Source organism: Aythya marila (genome assembly GCF_965140915.1).
Source record: "Aythya marila genome assembly, chromosome: 1".
Lineage (NCBI taxonomy): Eukaryota > Metazoa > Chordata > Aves > Anseriformes > Anatidae > Aythya > Aythya marila.
The window spans coordinates 18,066,588-18,093,311 of NC_139042.1; the positions used below are offsets into that span (position 1 = coordinate 18,066,588).

Sequence of the window (26,724 nt, forward strand, 5' to 3'; positions counted from 1 at the left end):
ACATTTAATATAAACCCCTCTCGGGACAAAGAGTAACAGCGTGTGGATAAATACACATGTGGAAAGTGATCTCTTACACCTTAAATCCCTTTTCAGCAACACTGCTACGACAGGGTAATTAAAGGCCAAATTTTTCTGGCTACAAAAGGTGATAAATACCTATCACTGGTATTTACTTAGCTCTAAAATTAAACCCAACCTACTTTTAAACAGATTTGCCTACTATCTTGCATTGTCTGGCTCTTTACCCAGTGTCCCCAGAGCTCTTGAGGCTCTGCTTGGCGCACGCACCTGGTGTAATGCTGATATGCCCTCTAAAATAAAGCCTTTGCAGTTTGCTCGCTGACTGACAGAGCTTTCTGGGCCATATTAGCACTGCTGTAAAGTTAGCTAGCAGGAGGCAAAAGGAAAATAAATAGGCTTTAGAGACATCTCTGGAGCCTCAGGGCAAGCCGCCAGGAGCAAATAAATACAGCTGAGGAGCACAGGAAAAGGTATTTACTTTTCCTTTTAAATGTATATGGCAAAGGGTTAGTGGCTGTGAAGGGGAGGCAGGGGAAGGTGAAGAGCTAGGCAGTGCGGTTTCAGGAGGCAGCCTGCTCATCTCCCAGCTGCAAATGTTGTCCTTTATGGGCTTTGTGAGGCCATTTGTCAGTATGAATGTGGCAGCCCCAGAAAAATCAGCAAGTGGATATGCAAGTACGGAGCTGGGAAACCCAAGGTCCTTCTTTCTGCTCCCCTTGATCATTTGGAAGAGAGGCTCGATGCCATTTTGCAAGAACTAGTTGTCGTTTTACCAGAGAAACCACGGAGGGAAAAACCCTGACGCAATAAAACAGAGTGAACTCAGCAAAAGTAACAGCCCCATTAATCACCCAACATGTGAAATGTAGTTTTTATAATTGCCATCGAAAAGTCATAGAGCTCCTTTCAAGTGGTTCTCTCTGGACATAAAAAAAACCCTTGAGACGGTGCCTAAGGAAAAGCTCCCTCGCAGTTAGAGAAATCCTTGGAGGGGGCTGGGTGTTTGATTGATACACAGGCTACAGCTTAATTTATTTAGCTTGTCTGACTCTACTGCTAATCTTGTGATCTGTCTCTAATGAAAAAGGCTTTATGCTGTGAAGACGCAGTGAAAAAATGTAGTATATTATTAGGGCAAACAATTCAGCGGGCAAGATTTTACATCTTTCAGACGGCTTTCATTTTTTTCTCGCTCTAAATGAAAACGTGAAGAGGAGGAAAGGCTTGAGAACACGTAGCTGAAACCGAACCAGCTCCTCCTCCTGCTCACCTCAAACAAAATGTTCTTTTTTGATACTACCATTTTCCTGATTTTTCCAGACATGAAATGAGGAAGTGCAAATGATACCCATACAACAGGTAAAAACGAAACATCCTAATAAAGACTTGCAGTTGTAACATAGCCCAGTCTCTTGATTTTGGGTGCAGACTGTGGGAGACAATGGGCTTGATTTTAACTCACATCGTGTCTTCTTCACCTCTGTCACCTCCAGAGCTACCTTAACCGGACAGACTACAGGATCTTGAGCTGGGGCCACAGCCCTGGTGTAAATGGGATGTCAGAGCCAGAAAAAGATGGGATGGAAATTGCTGTGCCCAGGAAACACCAAACTAGAAGAATAAGCCTCTGGATGCACTAAAAACCTGTATAAATCAGGGATAATGCATGCTAGGGAAGGTAAATTCTGAGGCTACTAGAACTTTGGCTGGGGGTCCCTGGAAGCCTCAGGGAAGCACAAGAGTGGCTCTGGGTCAGACTTGTCAGGATCCTTGCATCTAGATGAACATATGCATCCAGACCAACACATTTAAAAATATCGTTACCCAAACAGGAGACTGACAGGCCAGTCAAAAACCTGCCATCCAGGAGCTTCTATGACCATCAGCGTTGGTTAGAGTCACATTGCAAAACAATGGGAGAAAAGGAGTCAGAATTCTTGCCCCTGGCACTGATTCCTGGCAACACCTGAGGCACTTCCTTCTCTGGTTTAGAGAAAAGGGAGCCAGATCAGACACTACTGGATCTCCTGGGGATAGCTGCATCTACTCAGAGCACTATTCTGAGGTATCTTAGGTATCCTGGGAAGACTTCTTTCCAAATAGTTTCAGGCCATTGCTTAAATTGGGTGCATTCAGATTCTGTGCGATCACTCGGCTGCATTTGTACCTCACATGACACTGAAGATCCGCGGATATTTACAGTGTCTGATCTGGACACTTGAGAGCAGTGCCTGTATTTGTAATCTGAGGACACAGCTGACCATGCGTGTTTGCACATTTGGAAACTAACAAACAAGCAGGTCAGTAGGTTTTCTGTTCACACTGAAGTATGCAAAAGGAGCTGCATCAAACTCAGTTTTTGTGTTTCGGTATCTCCTCTCATGCATCAGCAAAATAGATTTAAAAGCAACTTCAAATATGACTGATTCCTTACAGGGATGGGAGACTTATTCAACACTTTTAAGGCATTTGATTATCTCTGGAGGTCTATATATTAACAAGACACTTTTGCTTCATTTCATCAACACTGCAATGCTATGATAAAGGTTTTAATTAATATTAATATCCTAAAACTTGGAAAAGGTGCAAGAAGAGATTTGATTATTAAAAGTGACTACAAAAAGACTCATTAAAACCTGTGCAAGTACTTACAGAAATTCCCAGCTGCTGCAGGGCCATGAGAATTACATCATTTGCTGTATCAACATTGGTTACAGTTAGGGTTTTTGACTGTGAACAGAAAAGAGGAGAAAGTGGTATTAAAGATTTGGATTTGCAAAGAATATCCGAAGTCCAATAACTCTGCATAATTCATTGCTGGAAAAAAAAAAAAAACAGTTGAAATTTTGCTTCATAAGTAAGTTATGCCACAGAGAAAGACCCAGCTGCCCGAGACAGAGCTTTGATTCCTCTGCCTCATCGTACACTTTCTGAATTTGCTCCCTGCTTCCCCAAGAGCTCCATCAAACAGGCAGAGTGCCATGGTTAGTCAGGACAAGATGTATGCAAGTTGCCTTTGGAAAAAAAAAAAAAAAAAAAAAAAAAAAAAAGGAAACAAAAAGAAACATTTCAGTGATTTTTTTCAGTGAAAAAAGAGGTTTTTGCATCAAATGTTAATCACTTCCTTCCTTTTCTATTGAAGATCTCCCTGGTAAGAAAACACTGTACATAGGCTGTTCATCTCTATATCCTTTGCCACCTTCTATATAGAATTCTCAAAGCTAGATTTGGCTCAATACCAGGAACACTTCCTCTTGGTAGTCTGTCCTCCAGTTAAAAACACTGCCTCGCTAGCATCCTCCTGACTCTGCTGACCGGCAGATCGGAAAAGCATGGGGTGGCATAAAGCCCCTCTTTCTAAACAGCCATGGCACCCAGCACGAAGGGCTGTGCTTTGTGTTGGAGGAAGCATGGCTTTCTGCAAGGCAGCGTTCCCAGAGGGAGGCTGCAGCACCTGCTGCCTGGCACCAGGCTCATTCCCGTGCAGCGGGACACCGCTCCCTACCTTCATGCTGCATCATGCTCCTCCGCAGGGCTGGGTGTCTCAAGCACACCAGGATTAATGCCTCCATCCCCAGCCCCGCTGGGATGTGGCAGCACCACTGCCATCGCCTTGCAGAGGCAACAGTAAGCGGGGAGGGCACGTCCAGAGTGTTTTCTGCTGGCATTATCACAACTGCCCTGGCCTCAGGCACCAGTTGTGAAGCCCTCCTGACACACAGGCGAGTTTGGCTCTGCTAACGAGACTGCACAGCTGCTGGATTGGAGCTGGGTCGTGGCCAGTGCAAAGCCCTGGCAGAACAAATGCGTGCCCGCTTGCAATAAACTGCCTAACCGGCCTGAAGAAAGGAGGGTGGCAGAGCCAGGATGTAAATATTCACTGCCAGTCCCAGGACGGTTTGCTATACCCTGCTGCTCTGTGAATTTGTACCAGTTTTACACTGGCCACAGGATGTTCAGGTGAAACAACCCCCTGACGTTCTGCGTTTAGGAAAGATCTGAGCTGTACGTGTGTGTAAGTCCCTGATGGTAGCAAACTGCCATGGCAATCAAAGGAAAGTAGTGAGAGAACTGTATATCTTGCCCAAGGACATATCTGAACGCTCATACCATAAAAAATTTAACATTTGCCCAAAGCAATGACATCTGGCTCTCAGGAGTAGGTCAGCATATTTGCATAAGTTTTGCTCTGGGCTAGAATATGATAAAATGGTTTGTGCCTTGCATTCACCATTCCCTCTCCCCCAAAACTGAAATAATTCTTGGGCATCTCCAGCTGCTGCAGCATGGGGAACACAGCGCCATAAGAACTATTTGCATTACAAAGTTTCCATCTGCTCCTCCACTGCTTTATTACCGATAATAGCTAGACTACAGCGTGTCGTTTCTAGGACTATCAGGATCAGAAAAAAAAAACAAAACAAAAAAAACATATTTGGCACATAAGCTAATTATAGCTAAGGAGAAAAGGCATACAAAAAAAAAAAAAAACATCACACAAAAAAACAACAAAGTTCAACATGAACTTTGAGAACATGCACACCTTGATCTGCAGTCCTTCCTTTGAACTACCACAACGATTATTATTGCTCATTAACATTTCTCTTAGCAACCCAGCAATTCTATTATAATTCACCTCAATAATAATTTTCTGAAAAAGGCTGCTTTTTTTTAAGCTTCTTCCTGTGCAAGTACAGAATTCTAAGCAGAGATTCACTGTTGGACAAAAACCTTCGATGAAGTTTAACTTCTGCGAAAACTTCTCAAGTTCTTGCAAATGCTCTTTAGGCTTCTGAAGATGAAATACAGATCTTAAAAGCTCTGTTTGAAAGAAAGGACAAATGTCTAAGAAGCAGAGGAAGAATGGATGGATTATCGCTAAATGCTAGGGTATCCCTAGGGAACAGCCTACCTTCAAGAATTTCCTTTAAATTGGTCAAAAATGGCTTAGTAAAAAAGGTGCAAATCACCCCGTGGACAATCTTTCTTTACCAATTTACTTTGCGCCTACAATGTACTAACATCAGTAAGCTGATGAAAACCACGTTTAAGGCAATTTCAGAGTGTTCATATACAGAGCTTTACTGATTTACGATCATTATAAACAATAAAACAACCCACTGCAACTTTGCAGAATTGAATGAAGGCAGCTGTGAGTTTAAATCAGTTTTAAAAGGAAAAAAAGGAACACTGTAGGGGCATTTCTTAAAACGCTTCTGCGTAAGTTCTTCTAGATGTGTTTCTTGGGGCTTTAACTCATAGTCTTTAGCTTTTGTGTTGGATCCAGTATTTCTCACCAGGAACAATGTCTTTAAAAAAGAACTTTTACATTAGAGACAGGAAACACACATTTCTGGGCTGCCTATCCTGAGTCTTCTAGTGGGGGCTAGACTCTCAAGAGATTGCAACCCAAAAGAAGGTGTCCACCCCCCATCCCAATATCCATAGGATTTACAGATGAATAGCATTCATAGGTGATGTGAATTTAGATCCCCAGATTAGCTTGAGAGCACTTACATATGCACAAGTTCCAACATCCTTTGCAATTATCTTCAGAGGAATGCTTTTAGGATAGTCTTTTTCCTTCTCTTCTCTTATTCGACTGAAAACACATGTACAAAAAAGTAATTCTTTAATATTGAAAACACCAGACTGAGATTTTAAGAGTGATCAAGCAGTAACTGGACAAGAAGCAAATCATTTTCAGATGTAGTGCAGTAGAAAGATCTCTGACAAAAGGAAAGCCTCCAGCATTATCTGGAAGGTATGATGACCATGGCCCCAGTAACACCCTGTTGTAACAAAATTGATACATTACAGGAACCAGATTAAGCAGCAAAGAAACCAATCTTAAAATCTACATGTGGACTTCCCCGCAATTTTAATTTTGAAGAATCCATCAACATGGCATCACTCTCCTTTTTCAGGTAATTCAGTGATTATTTGGGACCATGACAGTTATGAAGGATACAAACTCCAGAGGAGAAGAGTTGCACAGGAGAGACTATACTATGAAGAATGGGCTGCAGCAGTAACAGGATGCTTTTAACCAAAAAAAAAAATAGTAAAACATACTGATCACTGTGATGCCTTAGGCTGCACTATCAGCTTCTACTGAAATCGGTTGCAGCCCATTGTCCAGAACAGAGAAATTGACTGAACAGGAGAACAGTGGATTAGAAATCATCTCCAGCAAAAATGATTTAAACAACCCCATGAACTGCAAAGAAGCAGATAAAGCCACAAATCTCAACCATAAGATCTAGGTGTAGAGAAAACAAAGCCTATAGCAATATTCTGTGCAAAATGCTGACTAAAATGGGACAGTCCTGTTTATCCAAACTCTTGTAATACCCTCTGCATACATTCTATATACATTTTATAAGACCAAAGCCAGCCCCACTGCTCTCCACTCAGATAGGATACAGCCAGGCAGGAGCAGCAGATAGGTTAAAGCAGAGGTTCCCAAGCTTGGCTTGATTAGATGCCATCAGTGTTGAAAAAGCCCCAGGCTCAAATAGAGCAATGGTGGCAGTGCCTCCTACAATGTAGGGCAGGAAACATGTCACAAATTCCTCTGGTTTTGTGTCGAGCCATGTTAAGGCACAGGGAAAAGAGTTTTCTTCCTCAGGCAATGAACACTGCATGTAGGGTGCATACTGTCTTCTCCAGGGAGAAGGTGTGGGATGACTTTTTTTCTTAACATCTCTTTGAAAGAGCTTTTATCTATCAGTATGGCATAGGATGACAGCTCGGGGATCACTGGTCTAGATGACTGGGACTCTTTGCAATGTCTTCAAAGACTATAATAAAATACCTTTGCAAAAAAGAGAGCCATGTTTCCTTTTGTTCTGCCGACCTGCAAGAATTACAGAAAAAGGGACAAATCAGATGTCATTCTAATACCAAAATAGCCCTTGTACTGCCCACAGTGAAAGGGACTGCTTATTGGTTGCAATTTCCATAAATACATACAAAAAATAATTTTGGGGGGAGATTTGAATGAAAAAAATTGTTTCCCTGCAAAATGAACTGAGAAGCCTCCCATGGAGATCAAAAGCTCCAGATATCATCTTTATCACAGAAATCAAAGCTTTACCAGTGAATTTAGTAAGAAACTGATGTGCAAATAGAGAAGCAGACCACTTTAAAATAAAGGCTTAATTCAAAACTTTAGAGGTATTTCCTCAGGTGTATAGACTTCTTTCTTCTTCCACTATTTTATTTCTCTTCTTATATAATACTTGGTTTTCCACCACATTAAAAAGTACATATAAACCACAATAAAAAGGTCCCGTTTTACCTAGAAATGTTTAACTTTGGACTTTTTATGGCTTATCTCATTTACACACTTTCAAGGATACAAACCTATCCAGTGAAATGTAGCTAATAATAGGACAGTGCAAGGAATTTAACCTAATTTTATGTCAACTTTCTTGATCTAAATCCTGGCCCAGATGGAGTAATTGCTATTCCCACTGCTGCTTATGCAAATCAAGTTCTTCACATTTTCAGAGCAAGAATTTAGGCAACTACAAACCTACTGAATGATGCTGCTTCAGGGGCATGCACATCATAAACACTAAAACTGTGATATTGCTTTGGATGCTTCAGTTCTGCAGGATACCTACATACTCACACATGGTGTCTCCAACTTTCTGTGTACCTCCAGACATAAAATAATTTCACTTCTATAAAATCTCTGACTCTGTTCTGCTCGATGCTATTGCTTTCACACTCACCTACTTTCTAATAGCTATAAAGGATCACGTACCGTCTCTAGATCAAAGCTCATGTTTATTGGCAGGAGTTCAATTGAAAATCAATAGGAAATTTCAGCTTTGTTTCAGGATTATTAAGCGGGAAAAAAATCATAAATAGCACAGACAGCTTAACAACAAGCAGTTTGCATACAGCATTTTCTTTGGATATGGACAATGTGACATACAAATTAAGCTGCATGCGTCAGCTTTTGCTCTCTGTTGGTAAAGGGGAAAATGCATTTCCCAAGACCCAGCCAAATCACTTTGGCTAAGCAGCTGGGATTTAAGTGGGACGGTGCCCTCCCTTACCCACAGTGACGACAGAGCCCTCCTGCTGAGAGCAAAATTAGCCTAATCATTGAAATTACCTCTATAGCCTTTCTGTGTCCTACAGCCAATGCTGCCAAAGATGGACCAAAAATCTTTGATATTCTGCTTTAGGAGGAATTTTGACATTTTCTCCGGCACAATTTAATTAAAAAGAGAAACAGGACAAGGTCAGTATTTCACTCTATGTTTCCTGCTACTTCCAATACAAGCTTTTCTGCTTAAAATTGTCCTGTGAGGGTCTCTTTGATCCTTTCGTTAGCTTGACTGTTTACTACAGCTTGTTCATTTTATTAATTAACCAATGTGTTTGTCAAATTATATCCAAAAAAAGAAAATTCCAACTGAGCAAGCTTGCAGCACAGAGTATGCCCTGCCAAATCATATTTCTCACAAATTTTTAAGTGATAGGGGAGTATCACTGCCACATTTGCAGAGAGAGATGGAAAATGAGGCACAGAGGGTGACTGGCTCACAGCAATAAAGGAACGAGTTTAAGAATCAATACATTCTGGCTTCCTATTCAATGGTGCTGAAATGAACCTGTGATAGTCACCTGTCAACCTAAAAATGTTTCAGTAACTTGGTAAATAAAACATAGTCCTTACCTGAAATTTGCCACACAGTTAGTGGTGGGCCAGCCCAAAACAAAGGACCTTTCTGGGTCTGTGCTGCCTTCGCAGACTTCTTCTGTACAAAATGCTGTCCACATCTCACAGAGACGTGCTTGGCACTTCAGTTTGAAATGAGAGTGTGACCTGCCGGCAGAAATTCACGGGTACGTCACACACATGAAAACATAGCAAGACAGGTTACACAACCCAGTTTTTCTTCTTCCTTTGGGAACATCTGAAAGGACTTGATGGAAGAAGCATTCCTGCTTTAGTCAATGAAAACAATGTCTTGTTTGGGTTGTGTGTAAAAATAGAGCAATTTCTGATCTAAATGGGGTCAACAGATATTTTATACGTGGGATAAACAGGTTGCTTATGGCATCCCTAGACATACCCTTTCCTGTGGGGAAACTTCTGCCCATGACTGGAGCTCCCCTCCAAATCATCTCCACTTGCAATGGACTCATCTTTAAGTGACTTCAATGTCATTGAGGTGTTTATTGTATAGTATAGTATGATTGCTTAGCTCCAAGGTCAACAACTATGGTGACTTTGAGTAGCAACAACTAGGCCAGATTGAATGTAGCAGTCCTGAAGAACAAGCACAAAACTGCTACCTGTGCTCAGGGCAGCACAGGTCATACCTGGCCTCCATGAGCTAACTGTGGTAAAGAATGAGCCAGGACTTCACAGAAACACAGAATTGTTGAGGTCAGAAGAGACTTCTGGGTCCATCTGATCACATCTGACACCCAGAGCAGGCTGCCCAGGACCACGTCCAGGTGGCTTTTGGAGATCCCCAAGGAGCAGACCCCACAGCCTCTCTGTGCAGCCATTTTGGTGGCCTTACATTGACTCTCTCCAGTACATGCAGGTCTTTCTGACACTGAGGAGCCCGGAGCTGGACCCAGCACTCCACGTGTGGCCTCACCCGTGCTAAGTAGAGGGGAAGGATCACCTCACTTGACCTACTAGCAATACTTTGTCTGTTACAGCCAGGAATACCACTAGCCTTCTTTATAGCAAGGGCACATTGCTGCCTTGTGTTCAACTTGTTGACTCCCAGGACCTCCTGGTCCTTTTCTGCAGAGCTGTGCTCCTATTAGAACGCTTCCTGTGTTGTCAAAATATCTACTCATTTACCAAAACCAAAGATACTTTACATGATTTCCCCAAACTTTTTAAATTTGTCCTTCCTTGTATTTTATCCTACTGAATGTTCAAGTACAGTAAAGCTATGAGCCTGCTGGGCCAGCAGGGAAAAGCTGGAGGGAAAATGGCCCTTCCCTGAGAATGCTCTGCCCTTCTAACTGAAGGACTGCTAACAAGAGCATGTCAGCTCATCACAGTGTTGCAAATGTGGATGGGGACAGTGCCAGGCACCACGGTGATTAGTGCTCTATAAATAAATATGCCAGGTAAGCAGTTTCTTACAGCTCTGGTACACACGGACTACCTTCTTGGAGATTAGTCTCATTTACAAGGTATTTGATTTAGGACACACTGAACTAATACAGTCTGCAAAGCTAAAGCACTCGAAGCTTGTGGCTTTAAAGAGGACTTAGATGAACTTGCACCACCCTGACTGGTCTGAGGTTTCCAGCAGGCGTTGTGCTAACAGGTATCTCTGGAGGGAGCATGGACAAAAACCCAGCAACATTTGCAGTAGTGGGTAAGAAAAGACCATGAGTGCATATTACAACTGGCAAAAAGATGCATCTGAATTAGACCACTACAGAATACTGTAAAATACCATCTCAAGTTCATGTATTTTTTAAACTATACCTGTGTTCCCTGTCAGCAGTACATTTCACTTCCCTTTAATCTATTACACTTCGTTACCCCACTCAAAAGAAGCTTAAAATATAGGGGAATATTTCAATCTGCACCCCAGCAAATCAATTTATGACCTAACAGGTAAGATGAGTATAGAAATGGCTGTAACAGGCCACAGAATGAACTGCAAAAAATGTGTATTTACAAAAAAATACAGACGTGAATTCTGACACAAACGTTAATAAATGGATGCCTGGTCCAACTCTATCAACAAGACTGTGTTACGCCAGGAATCAATCTGTCAAGCCTCCCTTTCCCCTCAATTTCTTTCTTCAAATACCCAGTAGAGTGAACTCTCTACACACCATTTCACTTTTTTAGCATTTACAGTTCATAAAGCCAGACCCCTACAGTGCCAGTAGCGGGTGTTGGCAGGGTGTTGGCAGAAGCACAAAGATGCTTTCCCAATCACGCCTGATGTATATTCTTACCCCATTTGCCATGCCTAGTCACAGCTCTCAGCTATTATCAGTATTCAAGTGGCCTGGTTTCCAGAGGCGCTGAAACAGTAGCCTCCATTAACATCTAAAGAGCCTGAAGTATAATTTTATCTCTATCTGCCACGTCCTTTATGCAGTCCATGGGTTTTCAGCATTTGGGAAATGCGGGTCTTCCATTTAAGTGCCAAAGCGTTATCTCTAGAAATGAATAAATCTTCACTGACTAAGGCAGCAGCATGGCTGAACAGTTGAAAAATTGAAAGAATAACAATCTATTTTTTAAAGAATTTTTACCTAAGAGGATTTTTAAGGAAGTCCTGTAAAAATCAGACAGATCCAGACCACACTGAAATCAAGAGAAAATTCATGAACATTGGTGGTGTAGGTATTGATACACCCCAAGCTGTTTCACTTCCACAGAGCAAATTCAGTTCCTTTTGCTTTCTTTAAGTGGCAACTGGATACCTTGCGGCTGTTAACAGATGGAAGATTAACTTGTCACTAGATTTGCTAATCTCCTTCATAGACTCTTCTGACAAAAGCATTAATGGAGCTACTGGGAGATTGTTACCCTAATTCCATGTATTTACTCAACCACTAATGTGTATACCCAGCCACGCTGAGAAAATAATATTAAAATGTATGTGTATATATACATGCATGTGTTATGAAGGAGAAAGAGGAAACCCTTTCTCTGTGCTTTCCATACAAAACCTTACATGAGAAACCTTGATCAATTAACTGAAAGACCCTTGAAATACCTACTTTGCCAAATTAAAGCACACACTCTCTGCAAAAAATCTAATCAGTAAATAGAGAACAATATAAACTTTTATATTCTTAATATTGGTTTAGTGAGGAAAACTCAAATAATTTATGACAGACCTCACATGAAGGTAAATAAAGGAAGGGGCAGAGAAGAGACAAGCACAAAGCAAGTATTAGTCTAATTTTCATAAGCTGGGCTGATGGATGAACTGAAAAGATGCCTACATTTCAAAAATAATTAGCAAGTATCAGAAAACAAACCTACAGGCACCTTGTCCAAAGTCACATGCAGACCAGCTGTGGAGAAGGCTCACCCCACAGATTTCCATGGGAGCAATGCTGATTCCTTGCCTTTAAGCAGGAGCTCAGTGCTGTACTCAACCATGAGCCACAAGATACTTGGTGCTATATTCAGAAAAAAACTTGTACACATTTGCTGATCACACAAAGTCTGATGACACGTGAGCTCCCTTTGTGCAGTGACTGGCTACCTCCAGCTGAGACAACACTGCTAGAGCACTGAGCCATACCTAGGCTATCCCTCAGGTGTGTATATGCCCCAAGCTGAAAAACTATCCAACGCAAAAGAATATTACAAATCCTTAGCACCTGCACACGGAATAATTCTGAAGTTAAATCATATTCAACTGTATCATTAACTCTGTCTAGATATTATCCTGGTGATGTGGTGTCCTGGCTCTGCATCCCCTAGTAAAGTCCTTAGCAATCATTACTACAGCTGCATAGCCATACATACCAGCCAAGTTTTCCCTCTATTAGTAATGGTATTTTAGTATGCTGTACCTTTAAAAACGCTGTTTTTAAAACAGTGTTCATTAGTGACAGCTCTGATGCTTTAATTGCTGACAGGGCAGCCACAGAGAGAACATCCCGATGAGTTCTTTAAAATACATGAAGCGATACCACTCAGAATACTATTTTTACCATTTCTACCAAAGATGTGCTTTTTTTTCTCCTTTTTTTTTGCACACACGAAAGTACAATTTGTTCTCTTTCACCTTCTTCAAACATTGCAGACTCCTCACTGCATCAAATCAAGTTCTGTAAGAGCCATTATTACTCCCCAGGAGCCATATTTCGGAGTGGTTACACGGAGTAGGGCTTTCCTATGCAAACAGTCCCACTGGGACCCATTCAAACCCGCAGTACCGCACAGCCCAGCCTGGGGCTGTAATGTCACTTCTGCTCAGCACACTGACCACGGTGGGAGGGATTCATCTCACCTGGCTTCAGTCCTCTGCAGTTTAGGAGTTTACACCTCAGGAAGTGGGACTGTGCCCACTGAACAGCCAGGGAGAGCCCCCCAGCAGTGTGACTGCCTTCAACACCATCAACACTTTCCTAAAAGTGTGAGTTTGCCACAGGGAGGTGCTGGTTTTCTCCCGGTGACACGCAAGGAGCCTACGAGCCTGGGTGAGCTGCAAATTCCTAACATCTGAAAGCTTAAATTAGGTGAGGTGAACCCCATCCTAAATGCGACACAAAAACAAATAAATGCAGTAACAATATTACTGCTACTGTGGTAGAATAGCAAGATTTCCCATAAATACCTTTACGTTCACCACCCACCCATAGCAGAGCATGTTTTGGATACAATATTCTCGGTGTTGTCACACCACATAAGGTTAAGGAGTTCAGCTAGGGGGGTTACGTTTACTATGTGTGATTCAAATGGACACAGCTCAGATTTCTACAGAAAATGCAGATTTATTCTGGCTTTTCCCAGCAGTCACCGAAACAACTGCTTAAGCGATAAGACACATTGAGAAAGCCCAGGATTCACATCCAGATTACCCACCCTGTGAAGCCACAAACAGTGCCTAACAGGGAACGAAGCTGCATCAAAATCCTTTACGATTCTTTCCCCCTAACAACAAGTGAAAGCACCCTCTAAAATTGCCTGAAACCACAAATGCTGCATGAAGCTGGCATGCTAGATGCAGCTTGTAAATCTGATTTAATTGTGAATGGTAGAGTGAATAATCAGAGCTCAGCAGCAAGCCTGACTGCACCTGCACACAACCCAGACTGCTCTGCACTGCTTCCCGTCCCTGTCCCTGTCCCCACACTTCTCCTGGCACAGCACAAGACCAACACCGTGGTACTGCCTGCAGTCTCTGCTTTGATACAGCTGCCCATTGCTGGAGTGTATCAAAGCAGCTCCCTGGTAAGTTTTAAGGTCTGTAACCTCTCTGTGACACAGCCACCCCACAGGACTGAAGATGGCCTAAAACACGGCTGTTAGTTCAAGGCAGCCCCATGGACACCACTGAGCTCTGGTGAGACTTTTCTATGGCACTGAGTCCCCAAAGCAGGGAACATCACCCAACGCAAGCAGTGTGTTCAGACATCTGCTGCTCCTCTAAAATGCTGCAGCCTGGACTTCCTCTATGGGTTACGGGGTTTTCAGAAGGGCCTGGAGAGGTCAGACACCTAACTCCTGCTGACCAAATAAAAGGCTGCTGTATGATTTAGGGAAGATTTACTATGAAAAACAAGCATTAAGGGAATCCATGTTATGCTTTGCTGAGTAAAAGGGCTGCTCTGTAGGAGCACTGCCCCAGGTGCCATACTCACTTGGACTTGGCAACAACCAGAAGGTCTGTGAAGAGGAAAAGGTGTCGCTCCTGGGTCTGCAGGCCCGTCTTCAGCTGCACGTGGCCATCGAGGAGGAACGTCCTGTTGTGGCACATGAACGACTGCACAAGGGGACATGCCTCGGGGCTGATGGGGGAGAAGCAGCCTTCCCTGCGAAAGGAAGAAGAGGGGATAAAGGAACACAATTCAGCCGATTGCCCATGATTGAGGACCAGCAGTGACTTCCCACACCTGCCACCAAAGGGAATTTATTTGAGCACATTTCAGTGGAGGGTTAGACAGACACTAATGACACCTCATCCATTTGATTCTTATGCAAAACACGCTAGGGACTGTCCTTACTGAATCTCTTACAGCACAAGCACATGGGTAGCATTTAGCAAATGACAATAATTAAAGTACAGCCTTTTCCATTTTGCCTATTTGTATCTGTCTCCCTTTGTTTGTGTCCTTAGAGGAAATACTGCACCTTCTGCAGGCTCCCCAAAGAGAGAGGAGGCATTAGCATGATGAATGGATATCCTCAACCCCTCCTTGGTCAGAAAGGGACTCGTATTCAGGCTTAAGAGCACTTTATAGAAATTATTCAGAACCAAGGGCAAATATGAGGTGCAAATGAACCTTGCTGGAGATGGGGTACCTGCTAGATGCAATACAAGGGGCTGCTGAGCCTCCCTCCCTCAGCACACGACCCACGAGCACTGAAGCAAGCTCCTGTTGCAGGGTTTGGTTGTGTGCCTGGAGCAGGGCTGTGCTGTGCTGGAAAACCCAAACCTGGGTCTAGGGGAGGCAGTGGTACCGTTCAGGCTCCCTGATGGAAGTTGCTTATCTTTTCCAAGCAGGTATCGAGTAGGTTGCAGTCAGACTTCACTGATGGTAGTGACAGGATTCCCTCGGTCCTGATCTAACTTCAGCCGGATATAAAGCAGCTCATTAGTTACTGAAGCCGAAATAGCAGTTTCTCTATCACGATGGTCAGCTCACTCACCCAGACAGGATCTCCTTACTTTTTGAACCTTTCTCTAGCAGATGTCTGTTTATTCAGAGCTGAACTGCATCAATGTGAGGGGCTGAGGGGCACACTCTCCTTCTCTAAAGCTCTTCAGGATCTGATTGCAGCTCAGGCTCTGCCCTGGAAAGCCAGAGATGTGGCTTCCAGTTCTCCCAGGCAGATGAGAGAACCGAAACTGGGTCTTCTGTACCTTGCGTGTGCCTTGCCAAAGGAACCTCCAGCATCTTTTCCCCAGATTTTGTAAATGTACCTTTTTAATCATTTCATTTCCCTAGAGGTGCCTCCAAATGAAACACTTCCTTTTGGTTGAATGCAGCAGCTCTGGTTCTATTCAAATGTATTTACTTATTTTTCCTTGTTAGAAAGAAAATAAAAGAAATAAAAAAATAAGCTAAAACGTGGTTGGATCATCTTGGCAAGGAAAGGCTGAAGTGAGCAGCTTTGAGATTACAGTTTATTCCTGTCCCCACTGGAAAGAAAGACAAACACTTACTGATTTTGCTGGGGCTTTATAAGAAATGGACATTACAAAGTGAAAGTCTCAAAACACATGGGAGGGATATGAAAGAAAACAAGAGTGAGCAGAGAAAACTCTAATCTTCTTTGAAGATTACAAACCTCCTAGCACCTCTCTTAGAGCCTGGCTGATTTCCCACCCTTCTCTCCTTGATGCCTGTGGCTGGATTACTCAGGAAATTATTTAGGAAATCCTGACAGCAGGGAGAGAAAGGATAAGCTCTGAGATTGGCCTACATTAGAAGGACACGCTTTCACTGATCTGCAAGGAGCTGGTGAGGATCCTGGTTTCCTTGGTTTCCACCTTCTGGTTGGGAGCCTGAAGTTTTTTGAAAGAATTCCTCAACTTAATTGACAGTTTCTTGCTTGTCTTTAATTACCAACTCCTTCGGGGAAAAAAGAAAGAAGAGGAATAGCTTGCAGAATGAATAATGCAAACTTAAAGTTATTCAGTTGTTCCTACACAGAAGGGATGTTCAGGAGTGTTGAGGTTAAGGCAGAGAAAGGGGCTTTGGTCCAACACGTTGGGTGTTTATAGGATGTGTGGCCAGCAACATGAGTGGGAGGAACAGCAAGCACCTCTCCTACCCCACCACTTCTGTGTGACTGGGATTTCACCAATTCACCAGTTCATCCATGACTGGTTACGGGGACTCACTTTCATCAACTTCCAGCAGCACTTGGCCCAGAAACTTAGGCAGAAATCGGGAACGATGACCAGCCCACCTGTGTAAACGCCATGCGTGGTCTTTACCTCAAAGGTTAAGCAGCGAAATACTCACTTATATTTGAATCCAGTAACAACAATAGGCAGAACAAAACCTTCAGTGTTCTACCGCTGTAACCAAATCAGCAGAAACAGTCATAAAGCCATGCTGAAGTGCCTGCCCCCACCCAACGCTCCCATAGGCTCAGTCTTCATATCAACAACTCATCTTCATATCAACAACTGATATGTTGAGGCATTCCTCTTGGCATCCTTTCATCATCCTGATTACCAATCAGGATCTTCCCAGGAACTTCCCACGTTAAACTAAGCATAATCTTTGTCATGCGGATGAGCAAGGGCTGGTGCAGTGGGTTTACTGATGCCACCAGGGGTCAAGCAAATTGAACTCGGTTTTTGTAAAAGGAAAATGAACCATCATAAATTGGTCATTTTAATGAAATCTGGCTTTTGGACCCACTTCCTTCCATACATCTCTATCATCTGAACTTTAATAAGAGATTAATAGTTTGCCTGACGAGTCTTATTAAAAAAAAAAAAAAGAAAAAATATTTTTTTTTGGAAACAAAGCAGAAAAAAATCAAAGCCATTAATTCAACCAGGCCTTCTAAATCTCACTGACTGAGGAACACGGGGGGAAATTCAATGGCAGTGACAAAAATGCATTTCAGAAAGTATGCTTTTGATCCTCTCAATTGATGTTCCTTTGTTACATGTCAGGGATGAAACACAAGTTTTGTTACAATGAGGAAAATGCAGATCAGCTACACCCTCAGGCGTGGGGATTTATGTAAGAGAAGTGATTTTGGAATTCAGTTTTTAATAGCTTGCTGATTTTTCAGGCCATTAAATGAGTCTAATTTTTAAAAAGTGCTAAGCACTCTTGAAAATTTCTTCTAATAAAATTATGCAAAAATCAGTCCTTAAGCCAATGTGACTTCTGGTATCATTAATAAAGTAAAAGCCAGTGTTGTGGGGCCTTTTCTGAATTCTGAGTTTGTTAAGAATGAGCTGTGAACTAATTTCTGAAAGATGGGGTTATTCTGGAAAGTCAGCAACCAGTCACGTTCCACTTCAAGTAGGAGCCTGGACAATACTGAAATTCAGATGGCATTGCCATTGTATTTGTCTAGTCTCAAGTGGGCATTTCTTCACAAACTTACTATTTTGGGGCCTGAGATTTCCATGCGTGGTTTTAACCAAGAATTTGAGGATATCTACAGAGTTATTCAGGAACAGATTAAATCATTGTACTGCCTGAAATTAGTGGAAAGATAATTGAAGACTTTTCTCCTGGCATTTCCAAGGCCTAGATTTTACACCTATTATTTTTCATATTAATCAAAATAAGCATTTTGTTCCTTTTTAAAATATGCAGTGATTTAAAAGAACACTTCAATTTTGTGGGTGTAACGTATGAAGTCGAAAGCTATCAGTAGTCAGCCAAACACTGAAAATACATCCCCACGGCATTCAGCGTGAAAGCAAACACATCAGTGCTCACTTCACCAATCCTCTATTTACCAGAAGCCACAAAAGCACAAGGAATTCTTATTCTTCCCCCTATGGAGCTTCCTTGGGGTTTTCTCAGTAAAACATGTATCTGAACAGTATGATCCCCAAGGTGTTTATTTTAATTCTTAGTGCAATGGAGATGTCAGCTTCATTGTGCTTTTATCTGAAGTGAAAACAATGGAAGAAGTTGTATTTTCCAATGAGAGTTTAACAGCCTATGTTAAAAAAAATCCACGATCCAAATGCCATTTATGCCAACGGGATAAATGACATTCCCCCCTTGATTGCAGTGGATGATGACCTCATTCCATCGATGATTTAGATTAAGCTGTAACATGCCTGACAGGAACAATCTGTTCTCCAAGGTCCTTAATCTGGAATGAGCTATTGCAGGTATCTCAGCTGTATGACATCCCTCTTGCACACTGCTCATGCTCCATCCTCAGTCTCACTCCGTTGTTTTGGCTACTGTCCTCTGCCAGACCTTCCCTCCTCTGACGATAACTTCTGCAGCTAAGGATACAGCCCTGATGCTCTCTCCATGGCTGGTACCTATAGAAATAAAACAACACTCTGCTCTTTAACCTCTGAAGTTAACTTCATGAAGTCAGCCTCATGCCAAACCTCCTCGTGGTGCTCGGAGACCACAGGATTATTCTGTATATCTCAAAATCCAGGTCTGGATGGACCTAAAGAACCCACAACTTATCTTTAGGCAAAATCCAGCGCATGAATTTTCGACTTCTGCCTCTACTTTCTCATCACTGAGTCACAGCACTGGGCTAGAGCAACCCACTGAGAGAAGCAGGAGCTATTCACACCCGCTGGAGGCTAGTGAAAACAGCAGCTATCTGCACAGTAAGAAACGTCTGCAGTCCAGCCCACATTACGGATTTTTGCCAAAATGGATAGATCAGTCAGGGACGACATGTGATTTGGGACCAGCTGAGATATGCCCAAAAGCAGTTCTGTCAAATTCCTGTCATTTTCCTAACAGAGCTTGTACTGGAAATCAGGTAACAATATTTGTGCTTTCTTCCTGTGTCTCCTTTTCAGACACTTGGGCTCCTAAAACCTCCTGTCAGAAGAAACTTCAATGTCAGCTTGGAAGACGCTCGCTTCATGTTTTTGCTGATGAGGCAGGCTTTATTAGCTGGAGCTCTGAAGCCAAGGTTGTTTGCTGTTGGAAATTGTTTAACACATAAGGCACATTACCCGCATTGTGTGGTTAGGCAGTATTTTGCATCCAAGATAACTAACTCATTAGGGTACTGAGAACTGTTCTTTAATCAACCAAAAGAAAACAGCTTCGATGCAGCGTGCAGCCCCGTCTCCCCTGAGATAAGGCAGAAAAAACCCAAACCTGTTACACAGCAGTGAGCACTGATCCGCGTCCCAGGGCTGCTCAGAGTGCACTCAAGTGCAGCGCTAACATTTCAGGGCTTCAACACCTATCTAATTTCATCATAAATGATGGGTTGGATGTGTCTCATACCACATCCTGGCCAACCTGGCAGCATCATGATAACGGATCATCACATTCTGTGTGTGAAAAGAAAAAAGGGAAAAAACGCAGTGAAAGAAGAGCCTTTCTAGTACACTGAAACCAAATGGCTATGCTTGGGACTGCAAGGCAACAGAAATGGTCCTGCAAATGCTCTTGATGAATTTAGCCTCTGTCACACTGGTAGCTCATTATGGTGCATGGCTTGAAAAGAATCCCTGCCCACAACAGAAAGGCTGGGGGAGGAAAAAAATGGTTGCAGCCACTTTACACACAGCAGGTCTTCTGAAATTCATCAGCAAGGGACTCTCCCTTTGAAGAACAGTTGTGGGACAATCAAAGTCCTATGTAGTTCATTTGTTTGTTTGTTTTTCCATTAGCTCAAATCCAGCTATAGATGGAAAAAGGCAGGAACTGGCAAATGGCTCTGTGTGTTAACACCTTCTAGCTGGAGATGTCCTTGTGACACAGCTTCTGGCTTGGCACAAACTCACAAGCCATTTTATAGATGGGGTAAGATGTTGATGATGAGGATGCCCACAGCTCTGCCTGCCTGCCCTGCCCTCACCAGCTCTTTGGCATGGCCATGCCAAGTCCTGATGGCTTCAGGGCTGAGCACTTGCAGCTCCTTTGCCATGAAAGAGGCTCCACGCAGACACGGCTCACCCACACAGAGCAATCTGCAAGCTCAGAGACCTATTTAGACAGGAAGATTAAAAAAATTAATAAATTTAAAAAGTAATAATAATCTTGCATTTGTAAAGGTGCTAACCATTCACTACTGCCACTGCCTTGCAGCCATGACCGATGCACCGGGGAGCCACCCACATGCTCAGGATCTTTCATGCGTCCTCCCACTTCAGCTTCTCATGATTTGGAATACGCATTTCATCTAGGCTTATGCAGCACTTTATTATAATAAATAATAATTATACCCAGAGGGTGAAGGTAAGCACAAAACGGATCAGCCTGGAGGGTAGGAGTGCTTTCCAGGAAGGTGGTAGGTAAGGTATGAGCTGACAGAAAGTTGGTATGCTGGTGTAATCTCAAACTGACTATTTATAGAAGGGACTTGGAGAGACAAGCATAAAACTCTTAATCACATGGACTACCAACCCATTTCTGAAAATCTGCTGTCAACTTGATTCCTGTTCTGCTAAGGGAGCTTCTTTCTGAGGATGCTGGGCACGTTTGCTTTTTGTTATCTATGGTAAATCTTACACAGTTAGAGCAGTGCTCTGTGAAAACAGCACAGCATTCCAGAAATAGCAAGTCTATTTTCTGCAGCACTCTGTTCAAGCCTCCTAGGCCATCACTATCATGTACAGTAGCTTTTGTGCAACAAAACACGTGAGATCTGCTCAGTTTTTCAGAAAGCATTATTTATTTTCTAAGTAATAAAATATATGCTCCTGTTTGAGTAAGGGTGCCTTAGTGGCTGCAATGTCTTTTTTTTTTTTTTTTTTTTTATGAATACCAAATTTGAACAAACCAGAGGCACTCTTCACACTGCTGTGTAGTCCTTTAAGGGCTATGTCTGTGAATCTCACCGAAAGATGGGCCTCAGTTGGCAGCTCCTGGCACAGGACTGCCCTCACTCTACCCGTCCCAGCCCCAGCCCCAAGCCAGCTGCAGCAGCAAATGCTGCACCCCAGATAAAGCAGGGAGCCCCAACGGGATGACAGAGCCTTCAACCCCACCTCCAGCACAGGCAGGACAAGCACCTAATGAAAGATTAATATTAATAGAGCAAGTTTCGCCCCGATTAATAGATAAATTTACATTTTAGGGCTGAAATCAAGGCTACCACTTCTATTTCAGTCATCAGGTACTGCTTCTAAAACTCAGCATCCACATTTTAATTCAAAATATATTGAGAAATTATTCCAACTTATATTATTCTAGAATTCTGAAAGTTGATTTGTATTTGAAATCGTACTCGCATGATGTCAAAATCTTGTTAAAAATTAAAAAAAAAATGATTACAGTGAATGAACATGGTTTACACTATATGCTCAAGGTGCCAAAGTGTGTATTTTTTTTTCTGCAGTCTTCCACAAATGAGTAAATGATTAAGACTGCAGTAAAACAACATATAGCTTTAGGGTAAAAAGTATCTTAAAAAAAAACTCCTCACACGTTTCAGAATGGAAGCTTGGCAGCTTAACAGCAAACAAACTACACTTAAGTAATTTCTACATAGCCAAAAGGACAATATTTTCTGCAGAGCAAATATGTACTGCAGTGTAGTGGCTGGAGACAGGAAACATGCTTGTGGTTTGGTTTACTTCCAAGCTTTTTTTATATATATATTTTATTTTAACAAACAGCTGCAAGGTGTTTACACTGAAAATTTAGTGTAAGGGCAAAATTCTCTATTGGTATAAATTAGCACCACACAGTTCGGTCATATTTTGCCTGTTTCCACCAGAAAAGAATTTAGTGCAAGTTATTTAAGCCCTATTGAAAAGCTCTTATGGTGTGGAAGTCCTCCAGTCCTGCCATGCAGCTCAACTGGTGACCACCAACTCCAAGGGATTTTGGTTTGACTCCCCGTGACAGGGGGAGAAGTTGAGGGGAGGATATATTCACCTACAGAAGTCAATAAAACCTGTTTTGCCCTTGGGAAGAATCCATCCTCTGCTCCTCACTGCAGTTCCCACTGAATTTGGAGCTTCTCGTGGCCTACAAGAGGCCAGGATGCACAGGCCGCCTCTGCCACTTCCACCCTGGCTCCATCCTACCCCTTCCAAGGTGGGACATAGGGGAGTGCTCCGGGATGCCAGCCTGTCTGTGCCCCCCTGAAGGGTCCAGTATTATTTCAGTAGTGTGGTTTCTGTCCCACCTTAACTTTTTTGTGAAGCAGCAATCATAATTGGGACACCTAATCCCACTTAATCACAATAGGGACATTTGAAGGCGTAGCTCCACTCAGCTGTTTGTGAGTTACCTCAGGGATGAAATTAACCCTTCGCCCAAGTGGGGGTTTCAAGTGTCTTCTTGCAAAATATATCACAAGAGTTCAGTGCAGGTCATGCAGTAGCCAGGCATTTGGGGCTACCAGAAATAGCCACGGCATGCTGCAGAGCTCAGCAGAAACAGGTATGGTCAAGCTGAGGTGTACGTGTGAAAAGCCTGCTGTGAGCATCTCTAGGAATCCCTTCTGGGCCATGATTTATGGCTGTCCGTGAGCCTGTAAGCATCTGCACACCCCAGTGTCAGCAGCTACCTAGTACACAGGCTGTAAATGAGCCAGAATAAGGCACTTGTGGGACTGTGTCTTTTTAACGAGGAAGCACAGCAGTTTCTAGGTGACTGCTCAAAGGTTTATTGCCTGCCAGTCACCTCACGCAGTTACTGGGTAATACCAGGGTGGCTGCTTGGCCCACGGCTCATTCCCCTTTAGTTTCTGATTTTCCCATTCTTCCAGAATTGGTTCACCAAGGCTCTTCTCCTCGGTTTCTGCGACATGGGGAGAGTCTGTAGTTGGGCGGCAACGAGTTTGAGGAAAAGCAAATGCATTCAAAACATTACAAGACTTCAAAAAATGCGGCCAGGTAAAGCAAAGGTAGAATCTGCCAGTGGCTGTTCCCTGGTTGCCCTTTTTCAGGTGAAAACCTGCTGATTCTAAACAAAGTAATCACATCCAAAGCGACCTATAAATAGCTGCAAGTGCCACCCTTAAAAGATAAGCCCCGGCACCACGCTTTATCCTCCCGGAGCTGCTGCCACCCGGCCTTGTCTCTGTCCCCACAGCCATGGGGTGAGCTCCACAGGGCTCCACTGAAGACCTGAAGCAAGGACCTGCCCAGCCCTTGTCTTGGCACGAGCTTTTTGGGACCGATTCCCTACGAGGGACAACCAATACGGGTGCCTGTGTCAGGCGGGATTGTCACTTCACTGCACCTGTCCCAGCTGTAACAGGAACAAATCTGGCTTTGGTTTGCTTCAAGGGCTTTAAACCATATTTTGATACTCGTACTACAGCGCAGGAATTATCCTATTACACTGAAGAGATTACTTGATATGCCTGCCGCTGCCAGCTCTCGCATGTGTAATGACCCAGATTCCTTAGGAACAGCCAGCAGACAAATTAGTGGCAGCCACAGGCACCTGTTCACTCCCTTATAACCAATGCCTATACAGTCCAGGAGTTTTTCAGAGCGACTCAGGCAGGTTAGTCAGAGGCTTCTACTCCAGCAGTGGCTTAAGCTGGGTAAAAAAAAAAAAAAGCTGTTAGAGTCCCCAAAATCCCTGCACCTGATGGTAATTGGTAATTATATAAGTGAGAAGTGGGCACAGGCAAGCTAGTGGCAAAGAGCAGTAGCGTGGAGCAGGGGGAAACACATGAGCCTTTTACATGATGACTTTTTCCCTCATGTTTCTTTGAGCCTTTGATTTACCAGAAGAGCTTGCTTGTGTCTGATGAGTGACCTACTTGTAAAAATTCAGTGTAAACCTGTCCCACTCCTGGACAGCCACACTGAACGTGAGGCTGCACATAGTCGAGGGCTTGGCAACCAACCATGTCTATGAGAGGAGATCCAAGACATGAGATGCTCTGAGCAGTCTGGGAGACAGGTTTACTACCAGAACAACATGCAGAGGGAGGAGAGGGAAGGAAGGTGGATGAAAACACCTCAGCTCTGTTTATTCCTTCAGGTGAGGATCTTTACCATGAGCGACAGAAAAAGATGTTTCTGCATTTTCTGAGCCAGAAAGTGTAAACACTCACTGTAGTGCTTACAACCACTTGAAGCTATGGGATGTGAAAGGTTGAACCTGGATGTGTCACCTGGGTGACATGCAATAAAAAAATGCTGGGAACAGACACAGTAGTTGCATCAGTCTTTTGGAAGTGGAAGATAAGTTGCCTGAGGATGTAGAGAACTGAACCTGGGTGACTCATTTCCACTGAAAGAACACATTGTGGCCAGCAGCTTCACCAAAAACAACGGTGGTCTGTGGGGACCTGTCTGGCAAACAAGCCAGAGATGCCTAGCATAGCTTATACAAAGCCTGCTAGATGGCACAAACCCTTGTTGCAACGCTGACCGTGGTCTCCACCCACCAAAATACCTGATGAGACAGACTCCTTCACACCTCAGTCCTGATACTGCATGTTCAGACCGCTGCCCTAAACAACTACTGAAAAAAACAGTGCTCCAGGAAAAGAGGACTCAGCCAGAGGGTTTAAAAGACAGCAATGTTTGCAGCTGCGTCTGTGAGAGCCACAGAAGAAATCCAAAGGCAGACTGTTATTTCCGTGGTGCGATTACAAACTTCCCACCAGCAGTTTTGCAGACCATGAGAAAGCAACTGGAAGAGGAGAAGTGATGCTGTATCAGCCGGGAGAGCTCAATCTGTATTTAATGCTGGTCCTTGTCAGAGGTGGGAGCAGCAGAAGCTGCACATCAGCCTGCACATCATTAGAGGCTTTCTGCTTGCTTACACAAGATAAATGACCACAAAGAAGTCTGAGTGAGTCAGTCCTGTGATTTCCTCAGGTATGCTGCTGCCCAAACTGCTTGGCCAGACTGTCACTTGGCAGAGATTTTATTGTCTAAAACCAGCGATACATAATGGCTGGACAAGGGCTGTATTTTGCCAGGACTCAAGACTTAATCCAAAAATACCCCAAATGGCTGAATCCAAAAGCACATGTGGGCAGTGAGACATCTGGATGAGCTGAATGAACCCTGCACTCATCCTGATGAGTAGTGCCCCTTACAGCCTTTGCTTCCAATTGTCACAACTCTATCCAAAAGGGAATTGGCTTAAAGCACTAGTGTTAAACTATTAGTCATTTATTGTAAAATTAATCCCTCATTTAAACTCCAATCCCTCCAAAACCCTGCTTCCAGGCCCACATTCTGTTTACCTTCAGTTCTTTTCTTTTAATAAAAGGGCAGCATATCTCTGAGAGCCTCAGCTCATTTCAATCTCCAGATGTACAAACATCGCTACAAACCACTTTGTATATAATAAATGAAGAACCGATGTGTTTTATCAAAAACAAACATATGCACACATACACACACATGCTCACACACAAAACAAAACAGAAAGAAACCAGCAGGGGGACAGGAATGCCAGTCTTGCAGTTTAAAGGCCATTTGAGGCCTCAGAAAGTTCACTTTGTTCCTTGTTAACAGTTAATAAAATTTTATCCCCAGCTATTACTACATAAAAATAACTTTTGCGTTCAAGCACGTGGTTTAAGGAAACAATACTCCAGTGTCATAATTAGCTTAAATCAAGAGTGAATTAGAAATTCTATAAAAATGACAACTCGAACAATATCATCATGTTATTTTAATTATGTGCAACTCATTTAAAAAGAACAATTTGATGCAAAGTAGTTTTGTCTTTCTTAAACTTTTCACTATTTTTACACAAATTCATGTTTCCTTGCCTTGCTTATAGAAACATGATATACTGAGGGGAGAACTCTGGGGAAGTTCTGTGTCAGAGATTTATGCCCATTCCAGTTATGGATAAGATGTTAAAGCGTCAAAACTTTTCACGAAACAGAAAATTTCAGAAAAAATCCTGGTCCAAAATGTCAAGGTCAAATTAAATCTACAAATTAAATCCAGAAGTGAAGAGCTCTTCATTTGCATTCTTGGCTGAGTCTTTAGGAACTGGATTTTTGCTCCATCTTGATGACTAGAAACTTAATTTCTAATGAAACTTTTACCATAATGGCAGCTTCTCACAAAAAAAAAAGAAAAAGAAAAAAAAAGCCCTGAGGTTTCAAAAGGGCCTGGAAGGGCTGCCCTCCACAGCATGCATCTTCCTGCGGGTGAACTGAGGCATTGAACAGCCCTCGTCACTTGTGACCAGACCATTTGGGTGTCCAAGGGCACAGGGAGAGGTTTTAGAGATGTTATTTCATTTGTGTGTGTGCATGCCTACTGCTCATTAACCCAATGCCAGCCTGCTGCAGCAGCAGTGGTCTTGGGCGGTGAGGTGAAGCAATCCCCCATGGACAAGAGCTCCATGTCTTTGATCTCTTATTTGAGCCAGTACAGATCTTGTACGCCCAGTGCTTCACCA

At 43.0% G+C, this 26,724-nt stretch overlaps 1 protein-coding gene across 1 annotated transcript in view; it reads right to left on the reverse strand.

The window, feature by feature from the left end:
- The window catches only part of ARHGAP20 (Rho GTPase activating protein 20), a 61,114-nt gene that overhangs the window by 18,961 nt on the left and 15,429 nt on the right, over positions 1-26,724 (reverse strand). The window contains exons 3-7 of the mRNA XM_082758228.1: positions 14,371-14,541; positions 8,723-8,872; positions 6,842-6,883; positions 5,542-5,626; positions 2,677-2,754 (exon numbers count right to left, since the gene is read on the reverse strand). Coding sequence (XP_082614354.1) covers positions 2,677-2,754; positions 5,542-5,626; positions 6,842-6,883; positions 8,723-8,872; positions 14,371-14,541 — 526 coding nt within the window. The remainder of the gene's footprint in view (positions 1-2,676; positions 2,755-5,541; positions 5,627-6,841; positions 6,884-8,722; positions 8,873-14,370; positions 14,542-26,724) is intronic.